The sequence below is a fragment of the Pogoniulus pusillus genome, chromosome 2, assembly GCF_015220805.1.
Source record: "Pogoniulus pusillus isolate bPogPus1 chromosome 2, bPogPus1.pri, whole genome shotgun sequence".
NCBI classification, from domain to species: Eukaryota; Metazoa; Chordata; class Aves; order Piciformes; family Lybiidae; genus Pogoniulus; species Pogoniulus pusillus.
This window is the reverse complement of record NC_087265.1, coordinates 38,290,294-38,304,265: the sequence shown is the minus strand read 5'-3', so window position 1 is coordinate 38,304,265 and position 13,972 is coordinate 38,290,294. Positions and strand designations below refer to the sequence as shown.

The 13,972-nt window shown below is 45.8% G+C and overlaps 1 protein-coding gene across 1 annotated transcript in view; it reads left to right on the top strand.

The window, feature by feature from the left end:
- Positions 1-5,178: 5,178 nt before the first annotated feature.
- Positions 5,179-13,972, top strand: part of ITPRID2 (ITPR interacting domain containing 2) — a 41,320-nt gene continuing 32,526 nt past the window's right edge. The window contains exons 1-4 of the mRNA XM_064161702.1: positions 5,179-5,398; positions 5,558-5,606; positions 11,184-11,233; positions 12,068-12,124. Of these exons, the coding sequence (XP_064017772.1) occupies positions 5,179-5,398; positions 5,558-5,606; positions 11,184-11,233; positions 12,068-12,124 (376 nt within the window). The remainder of the gene's footprint in view (positions 5,399-5,557; positions 5,607-11,183; positions 11,234-12,067; positions 12,125-13,972) is intronic.

Here is a 13,972-nt window from a genome sequence, read left to right as displayed (position 1 = left end):
TGTTAGGCAGCAGTGTGGAGTTTCTCCCACTCACCAAGAACCAGTTCTCACTGTCATGTTAAGTTCACTTCTCTAAATGCTGTGGCCTTTTAAATTACTCCCATTTCTTCTGTCAAAGGCAGGCAGCTGCCACATAGAGAATTTTGCTTTGATTTTTTTTTTTTGAGGGGGGAGGGGGGATAATCCTATTCCTAATTGCACTGTCTAGAGCCCTGTGTATGTGTTATCCACTTGTGTGACCAGTGTCCCCTCCATGGTGGGATCTGCACAATGGGGCTTTGGGGGCTGTTTGACAGCATGTTGTCCTGCGACCATGGGCCCAGCTATGTAGGCTATTAACAGTCTTTTGGGTTCCAGATGTTTATCCCCATCCCTGCACATGATATGGAGGGATAAACTGTGCAATCCTTCCTGAACAATGAAGGATTTCTTGATATACAGGTCTAGACAGAGAAATATTTTTCTCAAAAGCATGGGGAGAGCCTAGCCCTATTACAGCAGAAAAGTGCTACTTACAATACACTTGGACTAAGGAAATCTGTGGAAGCACATCATTAATGTCTTTTTCAGTTTTGTAGGAATGTATTTTTTCCAGACAATCCTGTATCTGAAAGAATCCTCTGCAGGCAAAAATTAAGTCCTCTTCAAAGGTTTTTGCTCTTTTAAGAAAAAAAAAAAAAAAAGACAGTGATTCAGTGCCATACTTTGGGCTTAATTGTATCTGTGTATTTATAGACACATTTATATACTCATGGCCAACACCCAGATGACAAATGTGAGAGTTATTTTATTATTATACTTAAAATATATGTGTGTTTTTTTACTGTGATGCTTGGTAGCACTGCTAATGGTGCTGTGGTTACAAATCTTCCTTTAGGAACTCTTGTAAACCACACTTTCTCCCTTATCTAACTGCTGCCTATGCATTATTTTTGTTTCGGTTGAACAGCTTAAAAAATAATCTGGAAAGAAAGAATTTGATCTGATTAAAGTGACAAGATGACAGGTTTTTTTTTCCCCAGTAGTGTATTTCTTTGAGGTACAATTTACAGGTTACATTTTGAAGCAAGATATGCTTTTGTAACAGAACAAAACACTTTTTGGTTACAAGTATTAAAATAAATAACAAGCCATATATTTTCCATGGTAAAAAAGTTTTGCTTAATACAGGATCTTAGTGTCCCTTACTCATCCAGAGTTAAAAGGGAATTTGTTGGGATGGTATGAAGGTGCAAGTGAGAGCCCAGTTGAGTACTGGCAGGACTGCACTGCAAAAAGCTAATGGTTGCTGTTTACATTTCAACCATTCTCCGAGTAAGTGTTGTCACAACAGGCAAGCAATTACAGACAATGATGTCGGTAATTTCTGGATTAAGAACTCCTTAAGGATGTATTGGCACGGCAGACAGTAACTGCTTTTAGCTCCTAACTGCTCACCTTTTGCCGTGCCAGCTAAACTGTTACTTCCCAGAAGCTATTCTATTCCCTCTGAGGCAACAGGACAATGGCAAGAGTTAAACTTCTCCGGGTCCTCCCTCCCACCCCCAGGCCTCCCTAACAGCTCTCACTTAGCTTAATCTCAAAGAATCATTTTTAATAGATACAGCTATCTATGCATAAAACAGAAACATTGAGGCCTTGAGTGATCTGCTCTAGTGGGAGGTGTCCCTGCCTATGGCAGGGGGGTTGGAACTGCATGAGCTTTGAGGTCCCTTCCAACCTAAACCATTCTACGACCTTTATATCCAAGTAAAGCTGTGTGATGACCTGGACGAGGGCATTGAGTCCAGCATCAGTAAGTTTGCAGATGACACCAAGCTAGGAGCAGGTGTTGATCTGTTGGAAGGTAGGAGAGCCCTGAAGAGGGACCTGGACAGGCTGGATGGGTGGGCAGAGGCCAATGGGATGAGATTTAACAAGGCCAAGTGCAGGGTTCTGCACTTTGGCCACAACAACCCCAAGCAGCACTACAGGTTGGGGACAGAGTGGCTGGAGAGCAGCCAGGAGGAAAGGGACCTGGGGGTACTGGTAGATAGTAAGCTGAAGATGAGCCAGCAGTGTGCCCAGGTGGCCAAGAGAGCCAATGGCATCCTGGCCTGCACCAGGAACAGTGTGGCCAGTAGGACAAGGGAGGTTATTCTGCCCCTGGACTCAGCACTGGTCAGGCCACACCTTGAGTACTGTGTCCAGTTCTGGGCCCCTCAATTCAAGAAGGATGTTGAGGTGCTGGAACATGTCCAGAGAAGGGCAACAAAGCTGGTGAGGGGCCTGGAGCACAAATCCTATGAGGAGAAGTTGAGGGAGCTGGGCCTGTTTAGCCTGGAGGAGGCTCAGGGGTGATCTTATTGCTGTCTACAACTACCTGAAGGGGCATTGTAGCCAGGTGGGGGGTGGCCTCTTCGCCCAGGTAACCAGCAACAGAACAAGGGGACACAGTCTCAAGTTGTGCCAGGGGAGGTCTAGGCTGGATATTAGGAGGAAGTTCTTCACAGAGAGAGTGATTTCCCATTGGAATGGGCTGCCCAGGGAGGTGGTGGAGGCACTGTCTCTGGGGGTCTTCAAAAGCCTGGATGAGGCACTTAGTGCTATGGTCTAGTTGACTGGACAGGGCTGGGTGATAGGTTGGACTGGATGATCTTGGAGGTCTCTTCCAACCTGGTTGATTCTATGATTCTATGATTCTAGCATCTTGCCAATGAGGCCATAAAAATCATATTTTAGGATGCCAATATTAGAAATACACCTGTGAGGAGCTTCATCTGAAGTCCAAACCCCATTACACTGTGGCACTGGGTACGGGAAAACAGACTGACCAGACTCATCCCTGGGACACCTGCAGCCCAGGACACGTTCCATACTAGCTTATGCAAAAACAGGTAGTGTGTGAAACACATCTTGCTGGGAATATGATGATTGTTTTGAGGATCAACACAAGAGAGTCAACAGTAGTTTGCTCTCTTAAAAAACATACTGATATTTACAAACAAAATCCCAGAATGTATATGGCAATGAATGCTCTCAGGCACAGAGTAAATACAAATAGATTTTCCCTGCATTACTGACCTTCCACTTTATTTTCAGTGTATGCATTCATAAAATTAGGGTGTGTTTAGGAAAATGACCCATGTAATGAGGAGAAATAAATGTTAGGAAGCCTACATAAAGTAGCAGATGGGTTGGAGGGGTTAGGAAAAGTAAATGTTTTGTTCTCATTAAGAATGTCACAGGAATTCCTTGAATGGTTTGAAGTATAAAGATGGACAATGAAAGGACATTTACTGAGTATCTTTAACTCGGTTCTTCCATAGCAGATGTACTTTAAAACAAAAGGTATCTCATGTATGTGCCTGCCAATGACAGCTAAATCTCCAAAGCACTTTGTTCCTTTTTGCTGTTTGTGCTTAGTAATTCAGGGTATTTTCCTGAAGATGCAGTAAAAAAACTTCTTTAAAAGCATGTCTGTCCCAGGTGCCACTGCTGAATGGGTCTGGGGAAGGGCAACAAAGCTGGTGAAGTATTGGAACATGTCTTCTGAGGAATGGCTGAGGCAAGGAGTTGTTTAGTCTGGATAAGAGGAGGCTGAGGGGACCTTCTTGCTCCTTACAAGTCCCTGAAAGTTGTAGTTAGTCTCTTTTGCCAAGGAGCAAGTGACAAGAGAAGAGGAAAGAGCCTCAAGCTGTGCCAGGGGAGGTGTAGGTTGGACATTAAAAGAAACTTCTTCCCTGAAAGGATTCTCAAACCCTGGAACAGGCTCCCCAGGGAGGTGGCTGAATCCTTATCCCTGGAAGTGTTTAAAAGATACAGAGAATTGGTACTGAAGGACATGGTTTAGCACCAGAGTTGGCAGATTTAGACAATGGTTGAACACGAAGATCTTTTCCATATGAATTGACTCTATGTTTCCACGCTGTAGGCAAGCTCGATGAGGGTGCATGGTTCATTCAGCACAGGCACTTCCTCTGCATGGGGAAGTGGTGGGGTTCTGCTTCCAGGGTGAGGCATGGACTGGCCCCTTATGCCAACAAGGACTGACTCAGCTCTGGCCACTGCCCGGTGAGGTGCAGCCAAGGTAGGTACCTGGCACAGGGCCCTTTGTTGCAGTGACCTTGGCAGGCATGTCAGTGGCTGAGAAACAGATCTCCATTACCAACACCAATAGTGTGACATCTCCTTCCCACATACAAAAATTCATCTTTTGCAGGGTTTCTGGTTGCTTAAGGGCACCCTAAAGCAATGATTAAGGCTTCGAGTGCATCCAAGACTTGCTTGGGCTGCAAGGACCCTGAAGACTGTGCCCAGCTTCTTACCTATCTCCCAGCTCTGACAATGAGGAAGACGCGGGTGCCTAGCCAAGCTATGTGTCTTCCTGTGCCTTCCCTCTTCCCAGCACTCGGATTCCCCCAGGGAAAAAACGCCACAACGACTCCTCTCCGTTCTACCTGCGTTTTGGATTGGAAACATCCCCTTGCGTGCCCCCAGCTAGGTGTCCGGGACCCGGCTAAGGAGCACCGGTGAGCCTAGCCCAGGGCCAGCCGCGCGGTGCGGCCCTTGCGCCCCTTCCCCAGCCGCGCTGCCCCAGCCCCGGCCAGCCCGCAGCCTGGACTCCAGGCACTCCTGCCCCGAGGAGGCTCCCCCGCGGCCCCAGGCCGGGCTGGTGCGGGCGGCCCCAGCAGGAGGCGAGCTGCCGCCGGCCCCGCCGCCATCACGTGGCCGCCGAGTTTTCTGCCCGCAGCGGTATGAGGAAGTCAGGGCCAGGGCCGCCGCCGCGGTCCGCAGTTGGGGCGAGCGCAGCCTCCGCCGCCGCTTCCGCGCGGCGCGCTATGTAAGTATCTGCAGGCGGAGCGCCGCGCCGACCCCAGCCTCGCCCCCTGCCCCCCTGCAGTGTCCTGAGCAGCCGCGGGAGCCAGGAGGGACTGGCAGCTGCCGTGCGGGGAAGCTGCGGGGGCGGCGGTGAGTGGGTCTGGGGGCGGGCCGGGGTGCGATCGCGGGTGGGTGTGGGGATGTGAGTGCGGGGCGGCGGCGCTCCCGCGGGGCTGTGGGGAAGGTGGCCTTGCGGCCCCGGTGGCCCGTCCCCGATCGCTGGACGGATGGTACAGCTCGGCTCCCCTTTCCCCGGCAGGCTGGCTCTCTCCGGCATTCGCCTCCCGGCGTAAAGCCCGCGCCGGCGCCGCCATCCCGATGGAGGAGCCCTCGGCGTCGGAGGAGTGGCAAGGGGCGACCCAGAAGAGGAAGGCCTGGGCCAAGAGCCGGGACTCTTGGCAGGCGTCGGAAGCGGAGGACTTTTCGGCGGCGGCGGCAGCGCTGGCCCACGGGGAGGAGGAGGAGGAAGAAGAAGAAGAAGAGGACGAAGAGGAGGAGGATCTTGCCGGCGAAGACCTGCCTCTGGCCGCAGAAGCAGGTAAGTGCCAGGTGGGCGGCGGGGCCCGCCGGCAGCCTGCGTGCCCCTGGGACCCCCGCAGGCTGGCAGCGCGGGCGGCCGCGGAGCTCTGCGGTGCGCCGTTCCTGACGGATGGGCTGTTACTGATTGTCGGCTTTTCTCCTCTGCCCTGCCCTTAAGGCCACAGCGTCCCCAACGAGAAGATCGCGATATGGCTGAAGGACTGCAGGTGGGTGCTGCCGCCGGACCTGCCCCTGTCGCCCCGCTCCGGCTCCCGCTCTGGCTGACGTCGGCTGCTGGCCGCGGCTGCGAACCGGAGCCCGTGGCTCCGCGGTCCCTCAAGCGGGGTGACGAGCAAGGCGATTCATAAATCACGGAGGGGAGCACATCTCGTCCTCCCAGATGGGCTAGTGGTCATCTCTGCTGTTGAGCCGTGTTTGGCGTTGGTGCTGTCAGGAGCCTTCCAGGAGTATAGAGTAGCGCTTGATACTGCATAGGTTTTGCCTTCATCTGAAGTTACATGGGGAGCGGTAGCGTGCGTACTTAGGGATAGAGATGAGCTGCTTTTTGGCATCTTTTGTCCCCTTAGTGTCTCGTTAATGAGGCTGAAGGCAGTCACTGTACGAAGAAGTCATCTGAGAATAAGGAGAGTAGCACTGTTTTAGGAGCTGCACTATTTCTCACTGAGCAGCTCTAGTTTAAAGCCTCTTCTGTTGTCTTGCCTGAGATTTGCAGCAGATTCAAAGGCAGTGGCCTCTGTACCTAGGGCTCTTCAGTGATGGCACGATTTAATCTGACTAGATTTATCCATGTCTGTCCCGATGTCTTGCCATCCTTAATTGAGATGTGGTATATATATTCCATGTTTCTGGTACTGTTACAGTGTGCTTGCTTGGTGTTTAGAATAGGGTGTGATGGTGTTACGTCTTCATCCTCAGGCACATAAAAGCATAGAGGCTGCATCCAGTAGTAGCTGCTTTTGTCACGTCTTTTTTCTCCATTCAGTTGTTGGAGTTAGAGTTGATCTGGAGAAGCTAACTATTAGCTGTGCCGTAGCTAGCAATGACATTTCAAGATCTCACCTACTTGATGTTTCTGGTTTCCTTCTGCTTTTGAAAGCAGCTAAGTTAAGATTAAAAGTTACTTCTGAAATTAGTTGTGCCTTTGTGGTTTTATGATCCAGTAAGTGGCTGACTGCGCTTACTCTGATAAGTGTGAGTTGTTTCACAACTGCAGAATCCTTATTATAGTTTTATTAAGGTCTTTCCAGGCTGTTTCTTGGAGAAGGTGTTGGCACCTAGAGGCTTGAAATCATACTGTATTCCTAAAATACGATGTTCAGACCTGACCAGGTGTTCTTCCAGAATGGAAGAATTTTCTGACTTTACCTGTTGTCCTAACAAAGTGTCCTGTTGTTTTAACAGAATATATCTTTTAAAATAAGCGTTAGAGTTCATGCTTTATTGGAAGTATTTTTTTGAGTGAAAAGCACAAAAATGGAGGAGTGCAGGAGGAAGAGGCCCCTGAGGGAGAAATTCTTCTTAATGCTGCAGTGCCACTTTTCTCCGTGTCTGCAGGATTTCTGTCTAGAACCTTCCCTGGTCCTGTGATTCCCAGCATTTATATACAAAATTTAAGGAATTGCTCAAAACTAAGCTGGCAATGTGAACATTTGATAGAAGATCAGAAGTCTTGACTAATGACACAGAGCTTGCAGTTTTATTTCTGTGCTCTGGTAACTGGCACCAAATGCTTCTGTGGAATGTGTCTGTATCTCAGGCAGTTAATTCCCAAAATCTGAGAATCTTACTCTATACTCTGTTTCTGTGTTTTACACTTAAGGAAATAATGCATGAATTTACCATTTTGCTGATACGGAGATGTAAATGTGGGTAACGGAGGTTGGTGAAACCCCTTGTGGTCCTTTCACAGAAGTCTTTTAAAGAGCTGTTGTAAATCTTTTCAGAAGAATCTTGTGTTCTCCTCAGAAAGATAAAATTTGGGCTTTTTTTTTTTTTTTTTTGAGATTCCTTAAACCAAGCTGTTGGCAAGGAAGTTAGACTTAAGATGCAGGGTTTGTGTCTGGGAGGTATGATCCCAGCTGCCTGAAGTGGTGAACTTTTATGGACCTGATAAAATGATTATTTAACTTACACTGCTGTAAAGTGATGCTATTTATAGAAATCCTGAACTGATTGTCTTCTGATAACTTTATATGGGAAAAAGAGGACAGCATTAATGGGTGGTAGAATAGCTCTACAGATAGAGTGCCTTGCTTGAAAAAATGCTTTAAAAAGGACACAGTTGTTGTGAAATTTACAATTGTTGCCCTCCTTGAAAATTCTTCTTTGTTAATACCTTTCTTTGCTGTGGAGCTTTTATTGCTACAATGGCAAAACACAGGCAGACTGTGCTTCTATTTCTGGTCCATCACAAAACCTCTTTTCTTACAAGGTAGTTCTGTTGCAAAAGCATAACCATTACTACAAGTGAACATTCAGTTACTTAAAAGTATATTTTCTGTTACATATTTTCTAAAACCACTCATCCATTTTGTCTGAGTTTATATAAGCTCTTATGCAATGTACATCAGAAGAATATTGTCACTTTTAAAATCCCAGTTTCTTGTTTGACTTGGCATCAGCGCAAAAAAAACTTAATATCAATCCGCTGCATTAAGTAGATCTGTTTATAAGATTTATTCCTTTGTTTGTTTCTAAAAGCACTGACAGTGTTATAGCATGGATAAAAGGAATTACTAGCTGTCCCTTGGTATTCATGTTAGTGGTATGGGGCTCTTATTACTTGGCATCTGTGCTTCACATCGGCCTTGGAGGACAGAGGAGGGTTCCTAATAACCCATGCTACTTAGCTTGGTAGACACATGTGTTTTCACACAGTATCACGCAGTATCATCAGGGTTGGAAGAGACCTCACAGATCATCAAGTCCAACCCTTTACCACAGAGCTCAAGGCTAGACCATGGCACCAAATGCCACATCCAACCCTGCCTTGAACAGCCCCAGGGACGGCGACTCCACCACCTCCCCGGGCAGCCCATTCCAGTGTCCAGTGACTCTCTCAGTGAAGAACTTTCTCCTCACCTCGAGCCTAAATTTTCAACAGCAAAATAAAAGAAGTATGTATTGAACTCTGATGAGGATTAGGGAGGCTTGAGAAATGTCAGATGTTACCCAAAGCTTCTGGTTCATTGGTTTCATGAATTGAGTGCCTTTGAGAATGGCATCCTTTGCTCTCTTCCTGATATACCTGACATTCTGAAAAAGCATTCTGAAGTAATAAGCACACTTTAAAATGTTATCCATTTTAACTCTTGTAAAGCCAAGTCAGAAAACACAAGTGTTTGTGTTAGGAGGATAGAAATGAAGATTTTTTTTTGGGTCAGCTCTGCAGTGATGTATTATTTTGAGTGTATTTAAACTCTGCCAGTATGATGGGGAATGCAAGAGGTATTTAGGATCCATCTCCTCTAGATATGCAGGAAGTGAATTTTTGAAATACCTTGGAAAGAAGAGATTTTTTTGTTTTGCTTCACATTTAAAATAAACAGTGGCTCCTGCCCAGTTAAGGCTTTAAAAGCTGAGTTTTAAACATTTCGATGTTCAAGTGTAAAACTCTTGTCTTCTTCCTGGAGACCATCCTACCACAGCCAGTAGCTGAGCAGCCATACCTCTGGGATGGGAGGAAGCCTTTAGGTTGCATATGTTCCACTTACCTGTCCAGTACCTATGTCCCACAGCAATGTGAGCATTGAGAGTTTATTCAGTTCTTTTGTATATCGATGACGAGAGAAGTTATTGTCATATATGTTAAAATGCAATCATAAATATGTGAATGCAAGTGGAAAATGCCAGGATCCCTTGACCCAGGCATACATCTGCTTACTCACTCTTTGCTCTGGCTGCCCTCTGTTTGCTGCTGACCTCCACAGCTACTGTGCAAAGGCTGCCAGATTGTCCTGGACACCTACCAGGATGTGCTTCCAGTGGGGAGACCTCATCCTGAGGGCCCAGCAAGTGGAAGGATGTCTTAACCCTAACCTTCCTGAGTGCACGCTGAGACACAGCCAGCTGAGCTGGTTCATGGGCCTTACTGGTGAAAAACAGCCTGATGCAGAATGGCAGAGCTGTCTCTGCTGTTGTCCAAAAGGATTTTTGTGTGGTTACTTGTCCCTTGTTAAAGCTTGTGTTCTGTCTAATTCTTAAATGCAGATCTTTCAAAGGCAGGGGGTAAAAGACAGCTGTGCCTTTGTACGGTACTGCTAACATGGCAGCAGATGTGTGGTTGACAGGGCTGCTTTTCTGGTAGCTGCTAACATGTTATAGAGGTAATGAACTTAATTTCTGCAATAAAGTGCCAGTTTTGGTGTTTGTTTTTACTGTTTTCTGCTAGCTGGAGTGCACAGCGCTGACCTTGACTGTCAGAAGTCAGTGTGAGCAAGTTTCTGCATTGAAAAGGTAGAGACATGCAAGTAGCCACCAGAGAAGGAGAAGAATGGGAGCGCACCCACCAAAGGCAGAAAGTAAACAACCAGCATAGTTATTCCCTCAGAATATAAGGCTTGTTGTAGCGTTACAGATGTAGACAATATGTCACAAGTTTTTCAAACCTTAACAAGACAGGCAGACAGAAACCTGGGAGATCTGAGCCTCAGTAGAGTCTGTCCTGTCACCTGAAACGTGCTTGTGTACCTGAATGTTCTGGCTGTTTGCCTTGACGTCTCACCATAGTGGGGCTTTGCTTTGTTTTGGAAAAGGCATATTGAAGTGAGCTTGCTCCCTATCAGCAGGCCATATGTGGAAAGAGTGAACTCTTTTCAGAGGGGAAAGAAAAATAAGGTTGTGAAGTGCAAGGTCTGTTAGAAAGCAGAAGCAAACTTTCCTTGCCTAATTTGGCCATGGCACCAAAACAAATGCTGTATCAGAGCACTGTTTACATTTAGGTCTTTGTGCAGGTTTGTGTGTTTGGCTGATTAAAAACCTGCATGATACATACATAATATAGGCACATAAATAATCTGCTTTCCTCTTCTTTATGAATATTATATTTCTGTATTAGTTTGGGCTTTGAGAATTAATGCTGCACTACCTATTAGTGACAGGCTTTTGGTTCAACATGCCTCAGAGACAAGATGTGGAAACATCCAGATAGTGTCAACAAATGTAGCATGAATGCAGAGAGGGATTGGACCTGTCATCTGTGTGGCTTCTGCTGCTTCTTTTGGGGACTGTGAGGTGCAGCAAATCCCCAGTCCCTCAGGTAGCAGCAATAGGAGGGCTTGGCATTATCCAAATGAGAGCCAACGTGAAGAGGCTATGAGGAGTCAGAACCGGCAAGTGACAGCTAACATAGCTGTCAAGATTTTTGTTTTGTTCCTGATCACCAAAACCACCTTTTCACCTCTCCAGATTTAGGTGTGTAGGAAAATGGTCATATAAATGAAATTGAATTAGTCCATTCAAGATCCACACTCATTTTCTGGATGTTCTGCCAAGAAACCCTTGATTTTCCTTGACAGAGGGCTGCTGACCCCAAAGCTTTACCACTGCTGGGTGTTTCAGTGTTGGAGTTATTCTTAACCTGTTTTTGTTGTTTTTCCCTACAAGGCATATTTGTTCAGAGGGCTGGGGATTGTTTAGGAAGTTACTGCCAGTCCTCAGATGTTTGTGCTTTCTGGGGGCGGAGGGAGGGACAACTGCTGCTATCACAAGCTTATTACACACTGTAAGGAAGGACATGAAGCAGCAAGTTTTTCAAGTAGTATTAATCTCTTCTGTGGTTTCAGAACGCCTCTGGGAGCCTCCTTGGATGAGCAAAGCAATCCTCTGTTGAAGGGTAAGGAGACTTTACCTTCTGAAATCTCTTGCTGTGGAAACTGTGCTTTTGTGGACATTCACCTGAGACCTCAGGTTTTCAGCAGCAGCATAAACCACAGCCAGTTGTCATTGCTGAGTTATTTTCACTGCAGAGCAATTGTGCCTGGGAAACTGGAGAAGGGGGAAAAGATCCTGAATAAGTCTTTCTGGAGAGTTAAAAAAGCCTCCACATTGTGCAGAACGGGGAGGTTGTAATTTCCTCTCTGTACTCGTGAGCATTAGGCAGTCTCTGTCTCTTAACAGCTCTGGTTGCCACACCTGAAAATTTTACTATCTGAGCAGGCCTGAATAATAAAGTTCAAAGTACAGTGAGAATGTGCAGGTAGTGACAGGGTGCAGAGGAATTACTTGCTGTAGCTGGAGTCTTCACTTCAGTTTTCAGTCATATAGGAAGAGAGGGGAATGGCTAAGCTGGACTTAGACTCTGGATCTCCTTGGTAAGATGTCTGGAAGATAGAAAATGTAGCAGCAGAAGGCACAGTTGTGTTGGGTGGTACCTCCAGACTCCCACTTGCAATTAATTTTCTTGCAGGTTGACTGGGGCTTGTTTCTGAGCACAAAAACAGGGCAGTGTTTTAGATGTTCTCTTTAAGGATATTTTTTCTGTGTTTTCACATGTAACTTCTGTCTTGTTAGAGTGGTTTTGCTGTATGAGTAATGCGGGGATTATAGACGTTGTTTGGTTATATCCTGTTGTATCAACTAAAATGTCTTGCTAGTATCTTTGCTTGAGCTGTTGGAAGGAAAACACTCTGGCATTCTAGTAGTTGAACTGCTAACTGTATGTTTTCAGGCATGCTGGTAAGAAATGGAGGAAGCTTTGAAGATGACTTGTCCCTGGGAGCTGAAGGTGGGTGTGGCAGGATTATGCCTCTTTCTAGAAAAAAACATTTTTAAATGATGTTTGGTCATCTGATATATGTATTTTAAAAGCATTTCCCTTCTGGCCAAAGGCTAGAAAACCACTTTGATGCACGTAGGAAAATGCAGGAAGGTTGGTTTTTTTTTTTTGAGTTTATTAGAGTGTTGCTGGTGCTAAATATTCTGGTCCAGGTAGAAGGTCAGTGGCAGCTTCGAATTCGCATCTGCTTTCTTATTTTAATGGCCACAGCAGCAGCATAGCCTGGAGCACCCACTGAGGCTCTGAGAAAGTGGTTTCCCCTCTTGTTCTTCTTGTCCATGGGCTGCTCTTGGCAGCCATGTGTACCCCATTTCCACAGAATCCCTTGGGAGTGGCATGTAGGGGGTTTTGAAAGAAGGAATGAAGTTCTGTCAGTCAAGAGGCAAACCCATTAAGGGCTAAGTGCTTTTAAACATGAAAAGCATCAAAGCTGAGTATTTTGGATTAGCCACCATATGCACTTTGCTGTCACTAGCTGCTTTTCTTTTCCCGTTTTCAAGGGGAAGGAGATGTGACTATTCATGGTGGACTTCTTTGTAGAAAGACTTTTAGCCTTTCTGTTTATTATGGGTTAGAGGTGTCCGTAAACAAACGAACAAACAAAAGCACTGTGGATCCTGTTCTGACAGTAGCATCTTGAAACAAAATGTCAAAATATGATCTCACAGACTGGCTGGGATTTTCTCAGGATAGGGGATATAAAGCTGTATCTGGTTTTATTGTTTGAAAAGAAAGGCAAAGCCACTCAGCTCTTTTAGCTTTTAATGTGTTTTTTGAACTGCAGCATTTGAAAAGTGTCAGAACTTTTACAATAGAAAGCTCTTTCTTCCATAGCAGTCTTGCTGGTGGTGTCCAAGTAGTGGGGCAGAGCCTAGAGGAAGGAAATATCTTTAATATTAATTTAAAGATTCAGGACTTCTAGAAAGACATTTGATCTGATACTGACCTTGAGCTGATAATTATGGAGAGGCAGTAAATGAGTCCCTTATTACAATAAATTAAATAGGATTACATTTTCTTTCTGACAGCCTTTTTTTGCTTAGATTGCCTGCAGTACAGAGATTTCCTAGGAAGGGTTCTGTTGTAATGATAATCCAAGCTCTGAGCGTACGACTTGAGAGCCCAAGAATCACTACATTTTAAAACATCACTTCTTTCTTTGCATTTTTTTCTTCTTATTCCCAAGTATTTCTTGTTTTATGAGCCTTCAGCCTTAGGCACAAGGTTGTTTCCTTCCTTTTTGCATCACAGAAGTCCCAATACTAGAACTGATGACTGGGGTGTTCTTTTTTGTTTTGTTTTTCCCTTGGGTAAGGGTTTGGGTATTTCTGCTGGGATTTGCTTCCTATCTGAGAACAAGGGGACAACAGAGCTGCTTGGAGAAGCACTGTATGCCCTGGCAGACAAACAGCCCCTTTAAGTCTGGTGTGAAAGGCCTGCCCTTATGCATCTAGGACTACCAGAATCCAGATACAAACCAGAGCCTTGTGTGAATGGTGCAGAGGGCATTGGGCAGGGTTTCTAGCCTCAGCCCTCCACTGAGCTGTTAAAAAACATGGTTCAACAGTTCAAACTAGTCACCAGCCAATCCATATAGTTAGGCTCACCTTCATTGTAGACTATTCAAGAATATTTTTTGAAGACAGAAGATCTGTGGCATCCGTGTTTCTTACACATTTAAATTCCTTTGTGGTGCCTCTGAAAAGAAGAGAGATGTGAGGTTTCCATGTTTTGTGCTCAGTTGCTGGCTGTACCCTACTGGCACAGCGAGTGGGGATGCAGGGCTCTGTTTTTTCT